Source organism: Poecilia reticulata, chromosome 5, assembly GCF_904066995.2.
Source record: "Poecilia reticulata chromosome 5, P_reticulata-male-v2, whole genome shotgun sequence".
Lineage (NCBI taxonomy): Eukaryota > Metazoa > Chordata > Actinopteri > Cyprinodontiformes > Poeciliidae > Poecilia > Poecilia reticulata.
The window spans coordinates 30,859,347-30,885,899 of record NC_088834.1 but is presented as its reverse complement, the minus strand read 5'-3'; the positions used below and the strand labels follow the sequence as shown (position 1 = coordinate 30,885,899).

General features: G+C 39.2%; 1 protein-coding gene across 9 annotated transcripts in view; it reads right to left on the bottom strand.

The window, feature by feature from the left end:
- phactr3b (phosphatase and actin regulator 3b) overlaps positions 1-26,553 on the bottom strand; it is a 60,847-nt gene that overhangs the window by 2,136 nt on the left and 32,158 nt on the right. For all 9 annotated transcript variants that reach the window (XM_081607462.1, XM_008410193.3, XM_008410198.3 and 6 more), the window contains 9 exons: positions 26,257-26,415; positions 26,033-26,107; positions 25,745-25,885; positions 24,294-24,530; positions 24,018-24,225; positions 22,931-23,121; positions 20,014-20,167; positions 1,219-1,274; positions 1-62 (listed from right to left, as the gene is read on the bottom strand). In XM_081607462.1, coding sequence (XP_081463588.1) covers positions 1-62; positions 1,219-1,274; positions 20,014-20,167; positions 22,931-23,121; positions 24,018-24,225; positions 24,294-24,530; positions 25,745-25,885; positions 26,033-26,107; positions 26,257-26,415 — 1,283 coding nt within the window. The remainder of the gene's footprint in view (positions 63-1,218; positions 1,275-20,013; positions 20,168-22,930; positions 23,122-24,017; positions 24,226-24,293; positions 24,531-25,744; positions 25,886-26,032; positions 26,108-26,256; positions 26,416-26,553) is intronic.

Genomic DNA, 26,553 nt, shown 5'->3' with positions numbered 1-26,553 from the left:
CTTTCTGTTGAGCCGCTGCTTTATTTCCCTCCTCTCTTCCTGCTCAATCTGGTCATTTCTCTCTGTTGAAACAAAAACAACAGAAGATTAATACCAACAAACTAAAGTGAATGACTGAGGAGAATTCAGAGGAAATATATGCACTTCCTAAAACACCCCATGATTGTAACAAACGCAGCTCTTCATTCTCTCAGCAGAGAGATGTTTGGAAACTACAGAGTGAAACCAGAGCAGGTCCACCACCACATTCAATGCTAACTTCCTTTTAATCGATTTTTTCCACAAATGTATTCATTATATTAGCAGATTTTGTTGCTCTTATGCATCCTTTTCATAGCTGTTATCAGAGCGGGAGCGTGTTGCTGCTGTGGAGGATGAGGACAGCTGCTGAGGGTTCACAGGTGGTCCAACACACCCAGGAGACCCAGATCAGCACAAAATGTGGGTCTCTCACATGGTCGTTTCATAATGTTTCTGTGTGACGACAGCAGGAACGCAATGCCATGTGTTCCTACATATTACAAGTTAGTCTGCAGAACCTGGATCAAATAATGACACGGCCAGAATTATTATAGAATAGTCTAGGCCCACACTAATTGGTAGAAATACTATATGCAAGTAAACTAAAAAGCACGAAATTTAGGAAATGCGTTAATGTGGTTTAAAGGTAAATGTGGCAGTTTAGTTCCAGATGCTGGATTTGCAGCTTGTAAAATATTTGCTTCGTTCCTTTTTTTTATTTTTATTTCTCTTTGGTAGGCATGTTGTTTTTCACTTCCAAATAAAAGTATTTTGAATGCTTAGATTATAGAAAATTGAGCTGCAACTAAGTTTTACAACATAAGAAAATATTTGATGGGGTATGTATATATCGGCAAAATAATAGAATACTCTTTGTTTGAATTTGTTGTAATACTTCATTTCAAAAGGAAATTTATTTAAAAATTACAAGATAAAAAAAAGTTCTTTATTCTTATTTATTACAATTTATATGGTCTATGGAAAATGAAATAACTCAATTGTTAAAACACTAAATAAATTATAAAGCACACTATGAAAAATCATTATCATAGTATAAAGCTTAGTAACTTTTAAATTAATAGTAAAAAATAATAATAAAAGATTTCAGCGGTCTTTTTGAAAACGTTTCTTAACTTTGTAAAAAGTCACTCATGGGTGTGACGGTATTAAAGTTGCATCCAAGTCCCGGCTACTTACGTTTTAAAATGTTCCGGCTCTCCAGTTCCTCCACAGCCGGTCTCTGGCTCAGTCGCCTGCGGAAGAACACCAGAATTACGTTCTGGACCATCCTCACACCCTACAAGTTGTTCAGCCTCTCCTCTAGCTATCAGCGCTGCTGCCGCGCTATGAGCGGGAGCGACCGCTGGGAACCGCGCGACCACCTAGCGAACAGTGGGTCCCCACCGCGGCTTCTTTCTCTACTCCAGCATTTTAAACTCCACATCGGGAAGAAAAACTCCGGCTGCGCGTTAGACAGCACCTTTCCTTGCTGAGAAAGTAAAAGCGACTCTTTCCCAAAGAAAACAGAACAGGTTGAGTATTCCAAACAGCAGCGGAGGAGTGGCGGTGCCGAGTAGACCGACTGAATGACTGGGATGCTGCGCTGCTTCGCTGCCTGGTTTTCACCACATGCTCAGTGCAAATGTGAAGGATGGGTCGGAGGAGGAGATTCCCCCTCCCACACACACACACACACACACACACACACACACACACACACGCACACACACACGCCCCCCTTCCCCCCACACACACACAGGAGTACACATTGTGTTTGTTATAAAATTGCTAGCGTCCTGTTACACAAAATATTAGACAGGAAACCAGCAAAACAAGACAGAAAAAACCACATTTCACAGATTTAAAAAAACTTATATTTAGTCAATATTATAACTCCATCCATCCATCCATTTTCTTGCACCCTTTTTCCCTCAGTGGGGTCGGGAGGGTTGCTGGTGCCCATCTCCAGCCAACGTTTCGGGCGAGAGGCGGGGTCACCCTGGACAGGTCGCCAGTCTGTCGCAGGGCAACACAGACACACACAGGACACACAACCATGCACACACACACTCACACCTAGGGGCAATTTGGAGAGGCCAATTAACCTGACAGTCATGTTTTTGGACTGTGGGAGGAAACCGGAGTACCTGGAGAAAACCCACGCAACGCACAGGGAGAACATGCAAACTCCATGCAGAAAGACCCCAGGCCGGGAATCGAACCCAGAACCTTCTTGCTGCAAGGCAACAGCTCTACCAACTGCTCCACTGTGCAGCAATATTATAACTAAATATTAGATACATCATAAACATGGTGTACATGTTTATGATGCAACTAATATTGCATTCTGCTCCTGCTTATGTGGTCATGTTTATGCATTTGGCCTGTCCAAAATACCTCACAATTTGGATTTATGCAGTTTATATCTAAGCAGATTAGAAGGAAGACCACTAGTCATGTTCAGTGTAGAAATAAAATGCAGACATGGATGAAAGTGCAGAAAAATATGTTTTGGAGGGGGTAGAGAAGTAGGTGCTAGGGTATGAGTTGCTCCCTAAAAAGTATTTTACAGTTTTCTGAATAAAGACAGGGTAACCCAGTTCTGGTGCCACTAAGTCATTCCAACACTGTGGAACCAAACACAAGAGTCTGAATTCCCTTGAGTGTGGTAGCCAACACTAATTTGCAATTATTATGGAGTAATATGTTATGTTATGTTCTATGTTTAGCAACTCCATCTATTGCTTTTTTTTGTCTATTTCAAAATAGTCTAAATACAATAAATGACATTAAGAATTCCCCATTTTCAGATTTACAAAACAAAGATTTCAAACATCTGAAATTGTTTGAAGAATCTCTCTTCAGTGTAAGATGTTCCAATTCAGGTTTGATCAGTCTAGTATTTTGGATGGCAAATTACAAATGATGAAGTTCAGTCTGGACTCATGGAAAAAAAAAGAGGAACACAGAAATAGTGAAAATGTTTTGTAGTTTACTGCTGATAAGAAACTCTGAAGCAGATACTGATCTCATGAAGTCATTAGCAGCTAATAGTTAGCTGTTCATCCGTTAACATCTTTTTTCCTGATAAGTAGCAGAGACATTGATACAAAATATTTGTAATTGGTGTGATAGCTTCTTTAGTACTAATGTAACCAATTAGTGTTGGCCAGCTTGACAAAAGAACTTTAACAGGTTACTATGTCAATACAAAAGAAAAACTCATGAACATCTTCCTTTACAACTTCAAAATAAGAGTCTCAAACATGTGCATTCTGAAAGCTATTCCTGATAAATAGATTATTGTTCTTCCACAAATACTTGTTCCATACAGCAGTGGTCCCCAACCTTTTTCTTATCGCGGACCGGTCAAGACTTTGAAATTTTGTTGCAGCCCAGGCGGGAGAGGAGGATGTTGGTGTTCTCGCTAAAGCCTGAATATGCCCGATTTGGGTTGTCTTGGCCCTTTTATCACAGCCTGTGGGGTTTTCCCTGAGTGGGAACTACAATACAACCTGTTGAATGTGACAGGTAGCCAATCAGAAAGCGCGGTGACGTAAGAACAGAGGGGAATCCCAAACAGCTGACATATGAGCAACTGAGAGTCTGGTGGATATCGGAGATGATATGTGGAAATGTTTATTATTATATGTAAAGGTCATTATATATTATTATGTTTATTCAGATAAAAATGTTAACTGAAAAAACAGTTAAACAGTTTTTGTTACATCTTGTATTCAAATGAGTCTACAAACTATCACTATTGCTTCGCTTCTGCATCGTCATCCTTGTTTGGTCATTCTAAATTCCCGCTATGTTGGGGGTTTTACTGGATTATCCTCTGGAATCGGGATGTTCGTGACTGGAATCAGTTCCTGCCGTGTGGCTGGAGACACGAACCAATCAAACCTGTTGTATTTTATCAGCTCTGTGGTCACCAAGGTTTGGAGAATCGGCAGACAATTCTTAAATCTTGCCGTCTAACTTAAGACTCACAAGCTCTACTCATCTCCTCTCGAACTGTCCAAACGCTCTGACTCTGGTCGCTATGGTAACGTTTACATAACCCTTCAAAATAAGATACAGATGTGCCATAAAAACGAAAATTTTACTTTTGTGAAAATTTTAACTCACGACAATGACTAACGGGAGCCCTGAGCTTGTTTCTCTGCAACGAGACGGTTCCATCTGGGAGTGACGAGAGACAATAGCACCGGAGGTGTGTTGATTGAGCACAGCGTGCTCAATCTCTATGTGGCGAAGCAGTTTGAAGCTTCATTGCCTCATTAGCAGCCGGTCGCCGCATGTTACGCAGAGCGGGCTTGTAATGTGGGACTCACCTACCGGTCCGGGATAAATCCATTCTCCTGTCTCTTCTCTGAGCCTTTTCCCCTTTGCAAAGAAACTTTCCAAAGACATCTTCTTACTCATTTTGCTGCTTGTGGGCTCAATGGTGACGCGCAAGTAACCGAGAGAATCCGGTTAAAGGATTTTCAAAATAAAAGAATCTCCAGACTCAAATAATACATAAAACGGAAATATTTAATTATTTCTTGCGCGGTCCGGTATCAATTGGTCCACGGACCGGGGGTTGGGGACCACTGCCATACAGTACATACTGTAGGCACCGTTTAACACTGTAGTAGTTGTTCATCTTGATGTCAGAACTCTGGCAAAATCAATCTTCAAAATGGTTTCAGCTAGCTTAACCTCTTTACCAGATGAAGTAGTTTACGTGACACCCTTGTTACACCCTGGGTATTTGGTGGATTTCTAAAGCAAAATGCAAAAATGATAGAATTCCGATACCACTTTGAAGATTCTATGAGAGGTTGCTCAATGTCTGAAAGGGGCAGCCAATTGAATGGATATAAAAGAGCGGTTTTCCCTGTACTGGACAAGTTTGGATATACTAATATGTTGCTGGACAGCATATGGGAGTTTGGGCAAACTTCTGTGAGATAACAGGATTTAAATAAAGATAACAAGTCACAACTCAATTGACAAAAAGGGGGAAAAAAAACTCTTATTAGGATCCACTATCCTAATTTAGCAGAAGGGAGTTAGAGCATAGTGTAATAAACCGAGATGAGATGGAGCAACGAGAGGAGACAATGAGAGAAGCTGAAGGTGCAGGCTGAAAAATGTCATGCTATGTTACCTGGGAACACAGTGCTGCACTCAGGATATTCTCCCATCTTTCACTCTACACTGCGGCTGATTTTGTTTTTATATCTATCTGTATTCACAACTTGGCAAAAATGACCCTTTATAGAACTTCCCACTCTCTGAAACCACCAATTTGGTTTTATTAATCAGAAATATGGAGAAATATGCAGTTTTTTTTATATATGCAGTTTTTTTATATAATGTTTCATTGAGTTCAGCATTACCACCAGATTGCTGGTGTTTTCAGCTTTTATTGCCACATGGGATTGAATGCTGATGAGTCTGAAACCAGGAGAACAGAGCCCACTCAACAGACACTAATTAGATCTCGCCATGAATATTTAACTCTAGTGTTCTCAAAAAACAAAGTCGAACGTGTTTTGTGGTTTGCACAATGTTCCAGCATTCCTCATCGTTTTTCTTTTTTTTTTCTTCTTTTTTTTTTACATATGCTTATCTCTTGAAAAAAAATTTCTTATGCATCTAAAATTTCATCAGAGTTCACAGATTTAAGACAAAGAAACTTCATTCAACAGGAAACAGTTTCCTATTTTTTATGATAATCCTTACCAAAGGTTGTGACACATGGATCATGACTGAATCAAATACAAGATATAGAATCTTCACAATGGGACTGGGTAGTGTCATTGGGGCGAGGGATGCCTAGATGTTATTCCTTTAACTATTACCCTGGCAATTGGCTTCCTATGCAATTCTGTTTGATTCTAATTTTCCTTTATGTGCGACATTTCTAAGGTTCTCTTAAAATTCGCATGGCAATTGTATGAAAATATGCCTAGTAACTTAATTCATGTTCACTTACCAAAACGTGAGTTCAGACTATGAAAAAGACAACAAAGTAAGGTCTGCAATATTTGGTCCAAAGCCTTGTGAGCAATGAAAGAGTGGAAGGCATCTAGAGTGCATGTCTAAAATAATCTCCCTGCCCTGTGATGGCTTCAGCTGTGACTGGGATTACTTGTGGCTTAATAAACAAGACCACAGACATGGCAATACTCAAAGCGAATCAGTGTGCTAAATGAAGCAGAGCTACAGCCTGAAAACATTTCAGGTCAATAAGATTTGCCTCAGTTGACGGAGAGAATCAAAATCAGTTGCGGCCAGAAAAGCTGGATCAGAAGTATGTTACATTAGGAAATATTACTGCTGTGCTTTAAAAGCATCTAACAGTAACATCACAAAGGCAAGTGTGAGTTAGTAAGATTTCAAGTTGGCCAACAAATGGGCATTAGTCACAGCCTCCTGCATCGATCTGTGCCTCACGAGTCCTCACCCACTCTGCTTGGCTGGAGGTAAAAGTTTCTCGCCGGTTGGAGAACTCACCAGCATGTCAAAGCGATGAGCTGTTTGCGAGAGTAGGGCTGATGGGAATGTCAGCTCATCAAAACTGGAGGAGAATGGAATGAGTCGAACACCGCTGGCCTGTTAGTGCTCACCGAGATGTGTCCTAATCTCTCACTCCCATCTCTACAGTGACAGAGTCTGAGGACGACAGTGTCGCAGCCGGATATGGATTCAGAGTGAGTCCAGGATGGCCCGGGGGGATGGGACAGTAGTTAGGGGGAGTTGTGCCAAGGATTGCATTCACTGGAACTAAACTTCTCAAATAGTCAACCAGATGCTGCTTATTTAGGAAATTCTGCTCAGTTGTACTCCTTTATTACTGGGTCACATTCATGTGAGACCGTAGGTCAGGAAACGTGGTGTGCCTTTCTTTCTTCCTTACTTTACTCATAAATGTCAAGATACAAAAACAGTCTTGATTCTTGCATCAACATTGTATAACCTTTTCAAAGGTTTATCGACATGAAACTCTGAATCAATGTCTTATCTAACCAGTTTGTGTCCAAGGTTTTGGCCTTTGCAGTAGGTCTGCAGGTCAACTGAGAGATCATGTCTGGATGTTAACCCTCCCACAGGGAGCACAGAGTGGAGGTGGCGATCTCAAACAGCAGGGTCTGGCTTCTGACACCACAGGAGGCTGATGCAACATTAGCCAGCCTTTAGGTTGCTGTTTCTGAGGTATAACTTCTCACACAGAAAATACTTGGTTAGATGTCCAAATCCAATATGGCACAGCCTTAAAGAGACAGCTTAGAACACGTTCTGGTAGTACATGTTTTACATGTGAAGATTTTTGGTGTCATATCTCCTAGCCTTGCATCGCTGTAGGTTATGATTCTAAATCTGAACTATTTGTCCTTAGGCATAAATTATGAAGTGAATATTTAGTAATTATATCTTTAAATCTTTATGTAATATGAAGAATAACCTTTTCATCATTTAAAATTTAATTCACCATCCAAAAGACGTATATATTATTTTGAAAATTTAATCAATGTAGTAAGATATAAGAAGGATAAATAGACACTTATGCCTAAGAAAAATAATAGAAAGAGATGAGAACCTGTTAATGTTGAATTTATGGATAAATCAAAGTGCTTTTTTGTCATTGTTCATCAATGCCTTCATATTGTCCAGTTAATCATTTATTGAACTAAATAGTGTTTGGAGGCTTTTCTTCTGCTCACGCTAAACTTAAAGTATTAAAATAATATTCAGAAACAGTGTCCTAAATCCACATTTAAAGTTTTTAAACAACGATAGATAAACTACTGCACAATGATCAAGGTATGGTGTAGTAAGTAATGGGAAGAGAAGTGATCTTCTGAAAGTAGGAAACCGGAAATACAATTTTCCTTGTAACGTTGCTGCTAGCTTAAAAACAAGAATTTAGGAGGTAAATTATATATGTTTTTATTTTCTAAACAATCCAGTAATTTAATATGGTGTTCATTTGGAGAGACATTCATGTGGTCACTATTATTAAGCTAACATGAAGTTATTAACATGAGCCATTAACACCCTATAATCCACCAACTCTAATGATCAAAATTATCTTTTGATAGTAAGACAGGCGCAGCAGCTGCAGTCTGTTAATATATGTTAATAGGACTCAAGTCTCTGACAAGGAGTCCAAGTCTGAAGTCTTTAGGGCTGAAGTCTGAAGTCTTATTTCTGCTAATTAAGTGCAATTCGAGCCACAGTCTCAGACTTAAGTTGCCATTTCTGATATTTACACACAAAACCAAACTAGAAGATATTCTCAGGTATTACTTATTTCTAGTTTTTTGAAAAGCATTAGTGCTAAAAGGTAAACACTAAGTTCAGTAACATGCCTGTAAGAACGTGTACATTCACTTTCTAGCCTTTTGTTTCCCTTTTATTTTTGGTCACAATGCTTAACTGACAGCCAATGGACATGTCATATTGCTTTTTCTTCGTCCCAACATTAAAGTACTACCACAATTTTGAAATTAGAAGATTATTCATGGGTTTACCATACACCAGTATGTGAAGCATATGAAGGTACATTCAGGAAATATGTAATCCAAGAGTGATGAGCATGAACGTGATGGTGACACCAGAACAGATGCAGGTGGACTGTGTAAGGGGGTCCTGCTTCAGTGGACCCAATGAATGTGGTGTAAAATTATGGAACAAGTTAAATGAGGCATTAAAACAAAGTCAAAATGTAATACAATTTAAAAGGAAACATAAGGAGGTTATTATCACGAGATATAATGGGTCAGAGATAGCACTAATGTGTATATGTAAATTGAGGCTAACACATATGAGTGTGTGTGGGTATGGATGTAAATATTTAGACATATATTAACCCAGATAAAATGAAATTTTTTTGTTTTGTTTTGATTTAATAATGAGGGTCCAGCTCAGAATATTGTATGAGTTTATGGGGTAGGATTTCCTAAGTTTCTTACTTCTTCCTACTCCTTTTCAAGCATGTTAGGATTATTGTGGTACAAAAAATGTGTCTTTTGCATTTCTTGTTCATGTGTTATTTTATACTGCTATCATGTTTGAAATAAATAAATAAATAAATAAATAAATAAATAAATAAATAAATAAATAAATAAAGCCATACAGTAGTCTCTGCATGACGAGCTATAATCAGCCTTACTTAATAATGATTACATCTTGATAACTTAAGGGTTTAAAATTGAATGTTTTATAAATGTCATCCAATTATGTAAATTTGTAAAAAGGCGTTTTTAAAGCAAAATAACTGGTGCATAGTCATCAAAAACAGCAAAAGGCAGCATTACATTTATGCAGTTTTAAAGTGTGTATTACACAGGTATCAGGTATCTTTAAAGGTTCAGTTATGTTCCTAACTAACTTTCATAAAACTGCAAATCAACTGAAACACTGAGGTCCTTTCAATCATCTATTTATAGCTGCATGGAACATTTAACCAACATATTTGATGTGAATTGATCATTTTAAGCAAGGTACTTGACAAAATGCCAAGTAAGTTAGTGTTTTTCACAACTGTTGACCACATCAGAACATGTTTGTGATGTAAAGCACTCTGAACTGCCTTGCTGCTTAAATGTGCTATGCAAATAACTCAATTGACTGATTGACTAATGATTGCACCTGTTTGAATCTTACTGTAGTAATAAAATTATATTTCTTTAGCGAGTAGTAAAAATGAGCTGACCAGTAATTGTTTGTACCAAACTGTAAATGTTTTATGACGAAAATACTTCCAACATACAATATCTGTTCATTTAGAGCACTCTAGTCATGGGTTACATCCATGACTGCTGCTGGTTAACCCTTATTTGGGAATGGTTGGGAAGCAGAGGGAAACAAACAATGCTCTGAGTGGGCGCCAAGGCTGAGAGACTTCTGACATTTCAATTAGAGGGTTCTTGCAGTGTGATCCCTTGAATAAAAGACATTGTACAATTCTAATTGCTACTTCTGGGACAGGGATGGTGGCAACATATAATTTGAGGATTTTACTTCATGCCATGTATGTACAGGCTGTCTCATCCGGCGCTCGCCTCCCTCCAACCGCTCCACAGTACAGTATCTGCCAACTCCAAGACTGAAATTGGAATGACGCCCAGTTGTGATGTTGCTCACCATAACAGGACCATTGGAACTGGAAAACGGTCTCTGGTGACACCACAGTCGTCATGATTACGAAACATGTATGATGTAATGTATATCCGGCATAGGTAGAAGGTTAAGGAACTTTCAGGCAACTTGGAGGCATAGACCTTTTTAGCAACTGCTACCATTCGCAACATAGACAGTAGACTGAAGTGCTAAAAGGATCTGACTTTCAAAACTATTCATTCCCTTTCATCTTTTGTCGCACCAGAACCAAACTTTACTGACGTTTTTCAGCCCTCCTTTGTGCAACCTCTCTCTGCAATCAACACTACCAAACTTTTTGCACACATCCTAACAATTTTGCCCATCCATCTTTGTAACAAGCTCAAGATCAGTGAAATTAGATAGAAATAATTGGGGGAAGTCCATTTCAAAATCTTGCCACGGTTACTAAGGTGAATTTAGCTCTGAACTTGGACTGTGTCATTCTAACACCTGAATATGCTTTGACCTAAACTACTCCACTGCAGCTCTGGATTTACATTTAGGTTTGTTGTTTTGTTGGAGTGGATAGGCTTGTAGTTTTGTGTCCCTTGACAAGTTTTCTTTTAGGATTTTCTGGGTTTAGGTTAATCCAACCTCAACTCTGACCAGCCTCATTGCCTCTGCTAAACAACTGCATTCTCCACAGTATATTGGCCCTGGGTGATATCAGGGCCATTATTACCCTGATCATGTGATAAGCAGCGTTAAGGCTCTCCCATTCTTCATCTGAAGCTGAATAGTCGATGTGCGGTGTTTATTGTATTTATATTGATTGTATCTTGTGGGACTGCAGATAAAAACTAGCCAAAGTGGCTAACTCTGGCATAATATGTAATGTGGATAACAAAAGCAACAACCCTCCAACTGGTTGCACTTAATGATTTTTAGGGGTATCCGAGTAAAGCGGGCTAAAAATAAATGCATGCCGCACTTTTCAGATTTTTCATAAAAATGAATAACTTTGTACTCTATGATCAATCCCACTCACCAGCATGCAACTTCTGTAAGCACAAGTTTATGTTTTTTTAGTAACTTTGAACAAAGGACTGTTGATAACATTATCTGCAGTCTTAATCAGAAAATGCACTGCAGTTGAACAAAAACAAAAAAAACTTCCACAAGCCAAAAAGGAAACCAGCATCTCTATTACAAAGTACTTTTTTTTTTTTTTTTTTTTGCCTTGCACAGCACCGATTGTCCCTTCAGCAACACTTTGTATGTTTCATAATAAATATTTTGAGCCTGGATGTTGAAAGCAGAGCACTCAGGCATTTGGGATTTTGTGGGAATGAGAACTTTTTAAACCGCCTTACTTTTACCAAGAGAATCGTATACGTAAGAGGGAGGGTGACTTCTGCAGAGCAGGAATTAATATTTCATCTGGGGTGAAACAGATTACGAAACTCAGAAATACAGCAGCTTGTCAACATGTGACAGACTTAGTTGCCTATAAACTGCTATAGTGGTAAATACACTTGATCAAAATGATACTGTAAATTATCAAAACGTGTTTAAATTGCTTGAGTTGAAATACTTGATCTTTGTGTATTGCTGTCTGAGCACAATATGCTTGAACACTGAGGAGAGAGCAAAACCCAGCGCTGGTTCAGTTTCTGGCATTGGGATTCCTCAATGCTCATACAGCCATCCATCCTTTAGTCAGCTGTTGTGTGGGCAGAGGGTTTCAGAGCTATTTATAGCAGCCCTAGACAGCTGCTTCACACAGCCAACTTCTATTGTCAGCAGAAATAAGTCCCTGGGCCACAAATATCCAATTATTGGGTCCTTTACAGGCTTACCGGGTACCTGACATAGTCATTGTAATGGCTACTTAAATGTCTTTTTTATACTTCATATATAATCACTATTGTCTCAGTAGGATATACAGTTCTGGCTAGAGGCTTGCATGGATGCTTGAGCAAGAGTCTCAAATTCATTTGTGTTTTTCATTTTGTATTTGAGTCGTACATTGCTCATTCTCAATAAGATCATTAAGTCTGCACAATATAATGAAATGACAAAATTACTGGTAAACATGGCAATAACATTATCAGGTCTTATAGATTTATATTTTCTTCTTTTCTTCAGTAAATTCCCTTTTTTAGAGTCTGCATAGTCCAGTTAGCGATTTATCGATTCCTGAATTAGTTGACAATTATTTCATTCATTCATTCATTCATTCATTCATTCATTCATTCATTCATTCATTCATTCATCACAAATCATCGTTTCAGCCCTACTGGGAACATACAGAAACAACATATTCAACATATATTCTGCAAAGCTAATGGCAATTCTTAGCCTGTGGAGGCTAATGACCCGCTAGCAGAGGGTGATTACTTCACAGCCTACTTCCACACATCCTTATTTAAACAAATCTACAAAATATAAAATTTAATCTCTAGAAACATTTCTAGAGATGTATTTTACATTTTGTCCAAAAGGTTTCTTCACTTCTGAAAATAGGTTGAAAATTTTTTTCTTGGAAGTTGGGGTCAGTAAAATGAATCTAACTGGGCCATAAAGGTCAGTAATAAGGCAGCTGAAGTCACCAATACATCCACAGGTTCACTTCCAGGACAGTTAAGGTCACATCATGACCATAGATGCCCTATCAGGACTGTGAAGGCCGCATGAGTCTCTGGCCCTACCCTTCAGAGAAATGAAGAAGAGGTGAAATGTCTTCAAGAAATAAGACGTTCTCTAAAGGATTTAGGAATATTGGTACTTTTCAATTCCTAGTGTGCAATGATTTTACTACAAAAAAAAGTTAGCACTTGTAAAAGTAAGAACTGGGTGTACAAGTTGGAACGATCCCTGAACATCATTATTATCCTTATTATCATCATTAGCAGATGAGATGAGATGAACAAAGTCATCTCATCTGCCAGACAAAGTGGTTTCAATCATCCACCCGTAGGCCAGTCATAGTAACAAATGCTGCTGGATGATAATCTGACCAAGTAATAATATGGCAATGGTATAATAATGCAAGTACACCCTCTCTAAGATCAATAAACTTCAAATTATAACAAACATTTACCACTAGAACTGGAAGACATTTTAAATATTGTCACCTTCCTAAAATAATGGTGTACATCTTTTTTTTTTGACAGTGATTTTTTTGGCCTAAAGGTTTTCTGTTTTTCTTTTGCTAAAATTTATTTTGGCAAAAATGATTTCAGCCATTATTTTAGGAAGGTAACAATATCCAAAATAAATAAACCCCCAAAACAACAAATAAAATAGATACTGAAGTCTCTCTAAACAAAATTGCTCTTCAAAAAAACCATATAGAAGGTAGCAAAGTGAAAAGAAGCGACTCTTCTAAGCAGAACAATCAGGGATTTTTTTAAATCACTCATTAGACGGACGATCTTTAGCCTCATAACCACATCCAGTTGGGTTGCAGAACGTCTCTGCTGCCATGGCGATTTCACACTTAAATAACAATGCTTTTAGCTGAGTTCACAAACATGAGTTCTCGCACAAGAGCCCATAAAGTAGATGGCGGGGGGCGGGGAGTTGGTGTCTATAGCAATGCAGTAAAGCTGAAGCCAGCTCCACAGAGGAATCCTGCAGGCAGAACGGGGCGAGCTCAGCTGTGACGTAGACAGGCCATTGATTATGGGTGCTGATGCACCATTTGCACTGCTAAATTTAGAAGGAGAGGGTTCCCTTCTGCAGGCCTCGCCCACTGCTCTGCATTCTGCTGCAGAGCAGCACACTGAGACAACGTAGGCCAGAGCAATGTGTCAGCTGCTCAACTGGACTTCACAACAGGAATATATGTCAGCTGGGCATCATCTTTAATGTTAAAAACTAAATGCATGCATTCATTGATGGATTCACTCAAATACATAACGTCTCAAAGCTATGATACAGCTGAGGGAATGCTGCGAAGCCAACATGATGCAGTCAGCTGGGCTTCCTGAGAGGCTTTTTACTTTCTCAGGAAGTAAAAAGCTTCCTGAGAGGCTTTTTACTTGCTGCATTGTCCCAAGCAGCAGCATGGGACAATGCTGCTTGATTGTCCCATATTCTAATACAGAATATAAAGGTGGGAATTCATCATATTGCATATCATTTATTGTGATAAATTTGTTATGTGTTTTTAGTCCTTAAACTGTCAAGGGGCAGAAAAGTGAGTGATGCATTGAATGAAAAAAAAAGAAAATTTAAAAATTAAAAATTAAATGGGGTGGAGTGGTCAGTCCTCATTTCCAGTTGATATCAAAGTCTATGTAAGAAAGATTGCAGAGGGTTCCAGATCCCCCAGAATTTGTCTGACATTTGATGAAGGTCGTGAGTCAGTTTTTCAACTGGGATAAAAGCAGAGATTTGTGATATCCACATATCAACTATAGCGGTCTGTGTTGCTGACCATCTCAGTAGTATACATTTCTTGGACAGAAATAAGATAATTACAAGAAAAGATTTAGTATCTGCATTAAGTAGAATGTCTGGAGCATGATTAAAAAGTAAGAAGGAGGGGCTCAGTAGGAACTGCTTACCAACAATCTCTTGTATCATCAGATGAACCAATTAAATGTGCCCCTATGTATTTTTGCATTTATGGCAAAGCTCTGAATCATCAGGAAACATCCTCTGAAGGATAACAGGTCTATAATAAGTTTGGTAGAAGAATTTAAAGTTAAGTTCTGCTCATGTATAGAAATCAAAGTGCATTTTGGGAAGACTGTGTTTCTTATTTAACATTAACACCACAATTGCAAAATTGTATTTGTCAACTTTAGTGGAATATCAACAAAGTTTTACGCACATTTGTAATGGAATCACAGCTAATAACGTCAAGCTAAATGCTAAATGAGATTAATGCCTTGATACCCAGCTTTCCATTCGATGTGCTCACAGCGGATTGTTGTTTGGCTGTGATTTAGGCTGTTCTGTTCCTGAAGCTGCACAGACAGCAGTGCAGCTACTTGAACCTAAAACAGGACAATTAGTTCCATCCGCCTCCACAAACATGGCTCTGCTGTGTTCTGTCAGCGTGACACAATCAGTGTGATTCATGCAGAGGCAACACAACCGCTGGGACAGAATGGATTTTTAGAGAGCGGCTACCAGGAGGGACTCATAATGTCCTCTGGCAGACCGTAGAGGTCAGCGGGACGCCGCTGCCCCCCAAAAACAATGGCGTGCCTTAGCTGTGCTCAGCAGTGACTCAGTTCATGTTAATGCCTCAGTCCTGCAGTCCGTCACTCTACGAGCTGAGAGGCCAACACCTGGTGAGTTCCACAGCAACACTCAGCATGAGACACTGGTGAACAACTTCTGCTTCTCAAGCTACCCAAGAGCAAATGTTGCTTCTCCTGCACTGTCAGTTTCAAAAGTACCATTCCAATAATATCCAATAAAATTTCAAAGAGGATTGTTGACAAGACACTGGACCAATTAAAATAATTCTAAGCACTTAATATCCTGAAGATATGTGGAAAAAACAACCTGGGATCAGAACAGAGTGATCTTTAACTTTATTGGTCTGACCGATAAACAGTTGGTCAAAAACTAAAAATTGCATCTTTTACTACATAGCTAGATGAGAACCTCCACACTCTTCAGTGGGACATTGTTACTGAATGAAAAACACTTAGTAACACTTAGTAACAACACTCACAATTCTTTCGACTGAACAGTGAGATGGTTTTACACCCAAACGTTACGTAGACATCAACCTAGTTGTACTGCTGTAACCGATCTGAAAACCCAACTGCAGTAGCCACCAAGACGGATTTAGACCAAATATTGCAGAATTAAACATGTTTTCATGAAAATATCACAATTTAAACAGAAAAATAATGATAGCAACCTTAAGACAAATCTGGACAGTTTATCTGCAACAAAAGTTGATTTGGTGTTTAGTTGCTCTTCAGTTGGCTATTTGCAGTAACAGTGAGGTGTCTAAAGGGACAAAGAAGCGATTTAAAAGGAAATAATATTTTCTATGACATTTCTACCATCGTTTGCTGATAATAGCAAAGCTTAAAGGATTACAGCAAAGTTACTCTTTATTTTTATCCTTTGTTCGGTATGGATCATGCTGGATTTGGAATTGCTCAGAGGAAAGACAAGGGACCACATTAGAGATAATTGAGGTCAATCATTACATTTCAGTAAGGTGCAGCCCAATTATAAATAAAAAAAAATCATATGAACAGATTTTGAAAAGAAGTCTTGTCTTTGAGAAGCAGAGATTTTTGTTTCCACACAGCCTGGACCTACAGAGATTTGTAGCTTTTGACAACTTTTGGTTTATGAAGATTTGAGTACCTGCTACACTGGCGACCTGTCCAGGGTGACCCCGCCTCTCGCCCGGAACGTTAGATGGAGACAGGCACCAGCAACCCTCCCGACCCCACTAAGGGACAAGGGTGTTAGAAAATGGATGGATGGAAGATTTGAGTACTTCATAAACTTAATTAATATAAATCTAATTCAAGTACTTGTTACCAACTGAAGTAATTTATTTAAGATGGATCAATTATTCTCTTTTTTCAGTGTTAACTTAATTTGAACTTCTGAAAAAAGGGAATAAAGACATATAAAGGTAGAGTTTGGTCTCTCCTAATTACAGTATATATATAAAAAAATTGTCACTGCTTTCGTTACATCTTGAAAGTGATAACAGAATTTCATCATTGGTTTCTTGATTTCTGAGGAGCGATGTGACAATTAATCACAGCAGTAATACAGCAAAGCATGAGCAGCAGCCTGTCACCTCTGACCTCTGTCCTACCTAACACTGTGTACACTCTGTCCGTATCCCTGCTTCATCCAGTCACATTGTCCTTCCATGACACGAAATTGATCTCTTCCTGTTTTTATTACACAAGAGTCAAGACTAATCAGCAGCTCGGTTTACATAAGCTGTGTTTGGGATGCTAAGTGTGTCATATAATGCTCCTTAATATATATAAAACCACTGGGCTTAGCAAGTTTTCTAAGGGAAACCCTGAGAAACCATCCCGGTATCTGACTAGGAGAAAATAAAACAAAAATAATCTGACTGAATGACTTCCCAGTTTTAATAAATGCTGATTAGTGCCGTGTGCATTTCCAGGCACATGTTCACTTACTGACATTACAACTCTCCACAAGCTTCATTTGTGGGTCCCACAGCATAAAACTAACACACTACTGACTCACACCGGGCTTACAAATTGATCACTTCCTTCATGTCCTCTCATTTACACGGTCAAGTTGTCACTGACATAATATGGTGCTTTCAGGACAAGCTAGAGCTCAGCAGGCTCAAACAGAATGTGAGTGTATCATCTGTTACTGTTGGTGCTTTGTGGTAGCTTTCACATTATCATCACAGGTTTTAAAACACTAACACACTTCCCTGATAAAGAAATTACTGAGCATATGATTTGTCAATGGATCACATCAAACCTTCGGTAGGACACAGACTAAAACCACTTTTAAACCGCCAGAGGGAGCTAGCTTGCAGATGCTAACCACAAGCTAGTCATTGCAAATATGACCCCACAAGCTAAGAAATTTGGGTTAACCAGTTATTTCATATTAGCTACTTTACATTCTGTGGCCATATTCAGATGTACAATAAACTCATGAAAGTACTTCAAAAAAATGGCAGAAACTATTCCTGTTTAAAAAGATTTGGCTTAAAGTGAAAGCTGATTAACTAGCAAACATAGATGAAATGCGAAATGCTGAAGAATTGTGAGGTATTGAGTTAGCTATACTAGATGACAAAATATTTGTCTAATATTAACAAAACATTTAGTCACACACTTCTCCTTTCCAACAATACGTGACAGCTGCGGCTGAAGCATTTGAGGTTCTAAAAGTCTTGTTGCTGGTTCCTTCCACAGACTTTAATCTTTTATATGGTCATCACAGATAGATTTTTATGCTGTGCTCTTTACAGGAAAAAATCTGGAGTTACAGTTGACCTAATATGATATTTTAAGGACTGACGATAATCTGACATCGACTTCTTTATGGATACCTTCTAACTTCGGAGATAAAGGGAAATTTAAAAGGTATAAAGGCTGTTTCTTTAACCTTTGTAACTGGTGAGTGAGTTTGTGACTCAGATAACGTTCAATCAGCAATGTCACTGAAACATCCCTATCTGTTATCAAAACCTTTAAAACCTGTTATTGAATGAAATGTTCTGTTAAATGCTACACAAACAAGAGGTCACCAAATTATTTAACTTACACAACACTCAGGAGGGAAATCAGTAAGTAGTGCAACTCCTTCAAGTCTGCTATTTGCTCTGTTTTCTGCACTAAAATCACAAATCAAACTGCATTAAAGACATGCAGGAGTAGTTCCTGTCCATCAAGTGTAGCAAGCACGCACGCGCACACACACACGCGCACGCACACACACGCACATATACACACGCACACACACACACACACACACACACACACACACACACACACACACACACGCACACACGCACACACACACACACACAACTATGATAATTTCTGTATTTTTACCTAGAAATGGAGTTAGTCTGTTTCTGTAAAAAGACCAGTCTCCATTTAGAGCATGTTTTTAGTGAGCAGTTTATTAAGAAACTCTGGAACTGCTTGTGAACTGCAGAACATGCAAGTTGTTTACAAAAGCGAAGTTGTGTGAGGTCAAAAAGTTGATATACCTCCTAATTTTCTGTTCAGCACACATCTATTATGCCACTCTGAAAATTATTATGTAATTGTTACAGATTTCAGGTATAAATGCTGATGTTGTAACTAAACTTGTGGTAGCAGAATCAGTCTTTGCATTATTAGCAGAAAAACAGCCTAATCAGAGTCCTTGTAATAAGAGCACCCAATGACAAATCCGATCACACTGCTCTGTTCAGTCTACCTCAGCATTTCAGAAAATCCCCTTCCTCACTCAAGGAGTTATTCTGCAGCACAAAGGCCAGTACTAGAAAGAAAAAAAGAGAAACTCAGAAAAGTTCAGATTAACGATGAAATCTTTGTCAACGTAAACCCGCGTCTGCCCTAAATATCACTCAAAAGCAACACTGCATGATTGCAGTTTTTTGTCTAATCATCCATCTTTAAAAGACTGACCTGCCAATTCTGATTTTAGGCAATACAGATTGTTTTTGTCTGAAAAGTTGCTAAACATAGTGACAAAGTTGCTAAGTTGTAAACAGTGGGGTGGCTACTGTTAACTGTGCACATGCAGACGTGACCTGCAGGGCGGTCAGTCCTCTGAGTAGAAGGAGACAAGGGCTGATTTTCAGACCTTTGGTTTCAAATGCAAAGATCGGCCGATCATCGATTTCCCCAAATTAAGGAAATAGGTGCTCCGATAAATTCATCTTCATAAATTTCACTTCATATAAAAAACTATTATCATCTGTTATTTTTATGATTTTTGTCTACTGTTTGTATTTCAAGACCATCAATAAATATTAGTAAATTTGATAACATGATTAAATGGCATTACTCAAACCAGCTTAGTGATATATAAAATAAATTTTTTTAACCACCATTGTTATTGTTATCACAACAGTACAACATAGTCCATATCATTCAATCCTATATATTTATATTGCCATATCACCATAATGTTGAAGATGAATTGTGCTTATTCATGAGAACAAATATTCCCCACAATGCATTGCTATGAATAAGGAAAGAGTGAGTGCTTCTTATGGGGATGTTAGGTGTTACAAAAGGAAGACAAAAGCAGATAAAATGTAGACAAACAAGTGATGTGATGTGAAATGAGCCAACATACATGAGGTGATGAGAGGGGTGGGGGGTCTGACGGTATGCTGAGCTGGGTCCACACACAGCGACTCACTTGGCCAGCTTCATCTCTATCTGCTGGCGGATTTCCTGTCGCTCTTGGTCGCTGCGGACCGGGAAGATGTTGCGGTCCTCCAGCTCCTGTTTGCTGGGCCTGTTCCGAAGCTTCACGGCTAGGAGCTCTTTCCTTATCCTGCGGGGGAGTGTTCCTGTTGAAGTTCAGAATACACTTTGGGTAAGGGAATGGTAGTTTTCCGGCTGCCATCATGGCCATATTTACAGGGAAGGCCGGGGGTCAAAGCTACCAAATACTAGCGGCAATATTATGTAAAAATCAACTTTTATGAGCTTTACATCATTTTATAATATTATTCCTTCTTCAAAAACGTACCTGGAGTGTTGCCTTGATTCTTTCATGCAACTTTGAGAAATACTTTAATTTCCATGGCAACCATTCATCTATGCAGAACACCTGGGTGGACCTAGGTCTGCCTTCGAAGCACAGCTTCTCCTCTGAGCTGCAGTTTCTAAGCCTCACAGAGCAGGCCTCCCCACCACTCCCCCACTCAGCTCCTTCCGACTAGCCAGCAGCAATTAGCAAACACCTGATGAGCTCATTATAGGAACTACTTCTCAGAGCAATGCTGGTAAAAACGTTGTTAAAGGGTTAATAGAGGAGCCATGTTGTGATGACTTTCTGAAGGTGGAGTTTCAGAAAGAGACAAAGGCCCAATTTTAAGCCGTTAAATTACAAAGTAAAAATTATTTTAAATCATGTTTGATATACACAGCAATTTTATAACAACTAAAGGTAACATAGATAATTGATTGTGCTACAAAATGACACTACGTGCCTGGAGAACACAAGATACTTACACTTTTAATAAAAATCTATAAAGCGCTAATGTCCAACAAAAAACAGAGAAAGAAGAGATTAATTTACCAGAAAAACAGTGAATGACAAGACAAGTGCAGGACTGAAGGAGCTGTTGATTCTGAGAGAGTACAGACCTGACCTACTACCATTCTCACCACTGCTGTCATTTTTTAGTTGCACTATGTTTTATAATTATGTCTTTGTAATTTTTGTATTTATTAAAAACCTGTCATGATGGTATCTTGTCATATATGCTCAATATATGTAATTGAATAAAATCCAACAAGTTTGTCTTTTGGCATATGGTGTTTATGTATCCAGCCCAAAGTGTATCCTTATTTTAGAGTTGTATAGTGATGTGTCTACAGATGTGATGCTGAGGTCGTAAGATGTCATGCTAAGATGTTTATTTTATGGGAAACTTCATATTGTCAACACTTGTGTTATATACTACTGATGTATGGCTGTATAATTGCTCTGTAAAAATAATAAAAGTGTAAGTTCTAAAAAATAATAATTGTTTTTTCCCCTAAATTCCATTCATAGAATATTTTTTCTCTAAGTTCATGTGTTACAAAGTAAAGTAGCATTTTAAATGTTCAAAGAAAAACAGACATAAATTTAAAAAAACATCCATATAAACATGAAATGTTTCTGACAAAAACTCTACTGTTAAAATATTAATTTAAAATCATATCAAGAAGATAGATTAAAGTGCTAAAAAGAAACATACAGTAAGGTTCTTAGATGTGCGCTTGTTTAAAAATGTCCATGTTATTAACGCTGAAGGAGCTGCTGCCCCTGGAAAGACGTGGACCCTTAGTACTTAAGGAAAACTTATGGAATTTATTTTACAGGTTTCCAATTTTAGCCACTAGATGTCAGTGGATCCAAGCTGAACAGTTTTGAAAGCTTTATAATAATGTAATAATCATCACCTCCTGCTTTACAGATGCATTTGTGAACAAACCACATGGTTCAACCAATAAGCCACATGATATTTAACCAAATATTAGCATAAGTGTTATCAATATTTTGATATCAAAGATTATCTGGGTAAAAGTAAGTTGTTTTCCCATGAGGATTTCATTAATTACATGGAAAAGTTATATTAACTAGGGTAGTTTAAAGTAAGTGCTCCCCAAGCCTAACAATTTGTTAGCCATCAAGAGTCTACTGTCAGAGAAGAGTCCAGAGGATTTTGAGAATACAAGTTTTTCATCACAATTCTATTATTTTTATATGATAAGAGTCCCTCATTCACATCTTAAAAGTCTCTGGTTCTTGATTGGGTGAATATTAAACACCTCATTCTGATGTTTTAAGATGAAATAATCCAACTCCAGCAACTTCACCTAAAAAGATACAAAACTTCTAGAGGTGTGCTGATCGATCGGCCATTGATCATGATCAGCCGATTTCCGTGAAACAGTATGTAATCAGTGATCGCTGATCACTGTCTCTTATTGCCAATCACAAAAACCAATCACCTACATCTCATACTTTGCAGTTTGCAGAGGCCCAGTGTGCAGCGTCTCTCCCTCTTTCCTTCACACTGCACAAGCGAGCAGCAGCAAATAAGGGATGTCATGTGGAAATTCAACACTCCGAGAGTGAATGTGGAAGTTTGCACATTGTAACAGAAAAATACCTCGGAGGCATACATATACATTTTGAAAAGTTAAATGTTAAATGAATTTAATTAATATTCATCCCAGATTGGCATCATTGGTTTTGTAGTCACTAGATAGCTACATCCAATCAGCCAAATGCTGGAACTGGACTTTTGTTACATCTGTGCTAATGTTGCAGCCCAACAGTTTAACAGTTTTTGCCCTAGTCACTGTTAGATGTCCAGGAATTAGGCCACCACAGCAGATGCTGTAAGGCACCTGGAAGTTCACGGCAGCAAGTGTGCCGTTCATCATCACTTCTAATCTGCCTGTCATTCCCTGACTGGAACGGCTATCAACAAAGATTAGATTGCTTCATCATCCTCTGGAATGGCGCCTACGTTTAGTTAGCTTTGTGCGCTATGCAACAGGGAGAAAGAAAAGAAAATATTAAGGCACAGCTCTGGTGCCAGCACACCTACCAGAGATTACCGACTCGTTCCAGCTGTCCTGATCGCTGGCGTACTGATCCAGGCGACAGTTCTCCTTATTCTCATCTGATCTCTTCTTGCCGTCCATCTCCCCTAGCGACTCCCTCTCCATGCTGGACGTCCGAGACAGCCGGCCATCCGCTCTGCGCTTCGGGGAACAGCGGGCTTCCTTCGTCTGGAAACTGGGATCACATGTCACAAGATGGATCTTTCATTGTCATCTTTGGTAAAGCAGCAAAGGAAAAAAAATTGTTTTGATCAACGCAAAAACAATTAAAAACAAAAACAATTCAAATGCTGAATTGAAAATAAGCAGGAATGTTAAGCCTCATTCACACTACACGATGTTAGAATTGTTGGCCGACTTTCAAAATCTGAGAGACCACACAAGAGCAGAAAATAGTAGGTATAACAGGTTTGATCATGTTGTCGTAAGGGGAAAATCGGGGCGAAAAATCATGCCATGTGAACTGGGCTTTAACAGTTTGTGAAACAACCACAAACTGCTTTTTTGGGTTGCTTATGTGAGACCAACCCAAAAATACTGTACAATGTTGAAGTTTACAAAAAGGGGTACATGTTTTTCAAAGTGTTTTAAATAACTGTTTTTCACTTCTGATTTTTTCAAATGTAATTAACACAGAGCTCTTGTGAAGAAGAAATGGGAAAAAACATCTCACGCTTTTTTTATTTTCTGAAAAAATCCCAGCAAACATTATTTTATAGGGAAATGTAAACCTGTAAACATCATAGAGACTTAACCCAAAAAGGTCTGAAGATGTATTTGGCTCAGAAGTTGGTTCTACAAAGGTTTGACCCCGGGGGAACTGAACAAAAACGCATGACACTTTCCAGATTTTCATTCTTAAAACTAACTGGAAAAACTCTGAATTGTTTCCTATCAATTATGACAATTACAATTATGACTATACTGAAGTGGTTATGAAGCGACCAAATATGGAAAAAAAGGTCAAGAGGTATATTCACATCCGAAACTCTGTATCTAGAACATTTTCAGTCATTAAATGAAAAACTTTCCCAAACTCTCATTCCATTTCAACACCAACATTTGGCTGACCTCTCCTGTCTGTGTTTGGTGGCCAGGGCACGATGCAATTCCTCAATGATGCAGCTGGGGGGCAGTGGCTGGTGAAGAGCCCCAAGGTGCGGAGAGCCGGTGGGTGTAGAGATCCTGCCTCTCAGCAGGGATCCGTGAGGTTCTTTGGGGAGTGTGAAGTTCCTTGGTAATGTGGCGGGAGACTTTTTCACTGGAACTGGAGGAGCGCCTGAAGAAGCAAACAGTCAGACACTCTTACTGGACCGCATGTCTGTCTGTTCGTCAAGGTCAACTCACCATCTAAGCTCCCCAGCCTGGTGAGCAGCTTGACAGGAAGACTTGGCGGAGGAGGGGTGCTGGCTCGTCTCTGGGGCTTGGCTGCCATCATTTCCTGTTTTGCCTCAGCAGCCTCTGCCGTTTCCATCATCCGCTCCTCACTGGAGTCGCTTAGTGACACGTTCCCGTCTTCTGCGTCTTCGTCCTCACCCCGATTGCTTTCTCCAGCCGCCTTCAGATCTTCTTCCACATCTTGAACTGAAAAGGGAGCAAGGCCTGGTTTGTTTCTGAAGTCTCTGTCTCCACCTGGTGGACCATCTCCTCTCAGGAAACTAATTTTACAGCAAACTTTTATTTTTTAGTTAAATATACTGAACACAAAAATCTCACTTCTGTTAACAGCAATTTATTTACACTCAATTAGATCAAGTTACTATTCTCTATTTGACGTCCAGCATTTCAATTTCAAATAAAAAAAAAATACTTTACTGATCCCAAAGAGAAATTAAATAACTACTCCAACATGCTGGCATAATGAGCGCCATAATTCTAGTATTCTCAAGTTCTTGTCATACTCCAGAGCCAGGCAGAGAATGTCTTCATGGAATATGTTACTTGGTGTCTTATATGACCAATTAGATTTGGCTGCAGTGGTGTCCAGAAAGTTATGTTTCCATTGACCACATCATTGCTCAATTTGAATTTTCAAAAACCAATTTGCTAAATGGAAGCAAACTCCCATTTCGGCGCTGGGTGGTTTTTTGGCCATATTGAAATTTGTCTATTGAACAAAACTGGAATGGAAACACATTACACAAGTCATGTGATCAACAACCGAATGATTCTGCAAAGGAGATTGAAAAAGATGATGACAAAAAGTGATAGGAGGATGATGGTGCAGCATTTATTAATGTGTGATTTTAACTGTGTTTCTTTTTAAAGAAAACACTAGAATTGCAAAATTGTCTTATACCAACAAAGTTGTGCTCATATTTGTAATGGAGATGCATTTCAGTCTTGTGTGGGACATAGCAACTGAGAAATGGCTTCTCATCTTTGAGACCTTTTTGAAAGTCAAATATGGGAACAAACTTTAAAGTTACTCTATAACTTCATACAGTATGTTGATTCTAAACTGAGAAGGAAAGCAGTGATAAAGCTCAGACAAAAATAATAGGCCAACACACTGGTATGGTACCTCAACCCTAAACACCTAAACATAATAATTTTCTTCTTCAATTTTGGACTACCACCTGTAGGTCTATTGTATACAATCGCAATACAATCCATTAAAGTTTATGGATTGTAAAAAAGGGTCCATGATGAATCTATACTCTGATTTTCCCTCTTGTTTAAATGTAAATATTAATTCCTGCAGCTTTGAGTTTGCCAATAAACACTGTAAGGTTTTCAGAGAAATAACTCCTGACAAGGTCATCTTTGTGTCCTCTGTGACAGCTGCTGGTTTCTACCTGCTGGGGTTTCTGAATCACTTCCCAGGTCCTCACTGGCACTGGCTAGGGGGGCCATGAGTTCCTCGTCTCTGTCCTCGCTGTCTGACTGGGTCGGGGTGTGAGGATCCTCGCCATTCCCCCCACAAGCGAGATCCGACTCTGCATACAAGCCACAGAAAGGACAGCAGTGAGTCTGTTTAGCAGTTGGGCATCATGTGGCTCAGCAAATAGACTGTGATAAGCCTGGAACTGTTTGTGTGCATGCTTTGTGAAGGGGATGGGGGGGATTAATCTCTGGTTTTGCACCTGTTTCCATCTCCCTGGGGCTTCGCTTGACGACCTCATCTCTCTTCTGCCGTACAGCTGCCTTCTTCTCAGCCACTGAACAACACAAACATTCATGAAAACTGGCCCAAAGAACGTCTGGGAAAAAATGAGAAACCTTGAGCAAGAGCATGCTGCGTTCTTCCTCATCCTCCAGCTGATCCGTCAAAACGCAGGAGGAAGCCAGAGTCTGTCTCACCACTCACCTCCAGGGGGCCTCGGTTTCTCACTTTTCTTTTTCCTCCACTTCCATGGCTTGAAGATGCGTCCCAGGCTCGCCAGCTTGCTGTTGCGTCTGACGGGAGGCGTGCGGATTCCTGAGACCAGGCCACCGGAGTGCAGCGCCCTCTGCTGGTCCATTACATCTACGACAGAAAACAGCTATCTTAAGACAGGATGCAGACAAAACAATCAACGGCTTCTCAAACCCCTCACAGCTTCTTTAACCTCTCCTAACACAATTGGTCGAGTACTACGGCCATCATGTGACAGAGGAAAAAGTG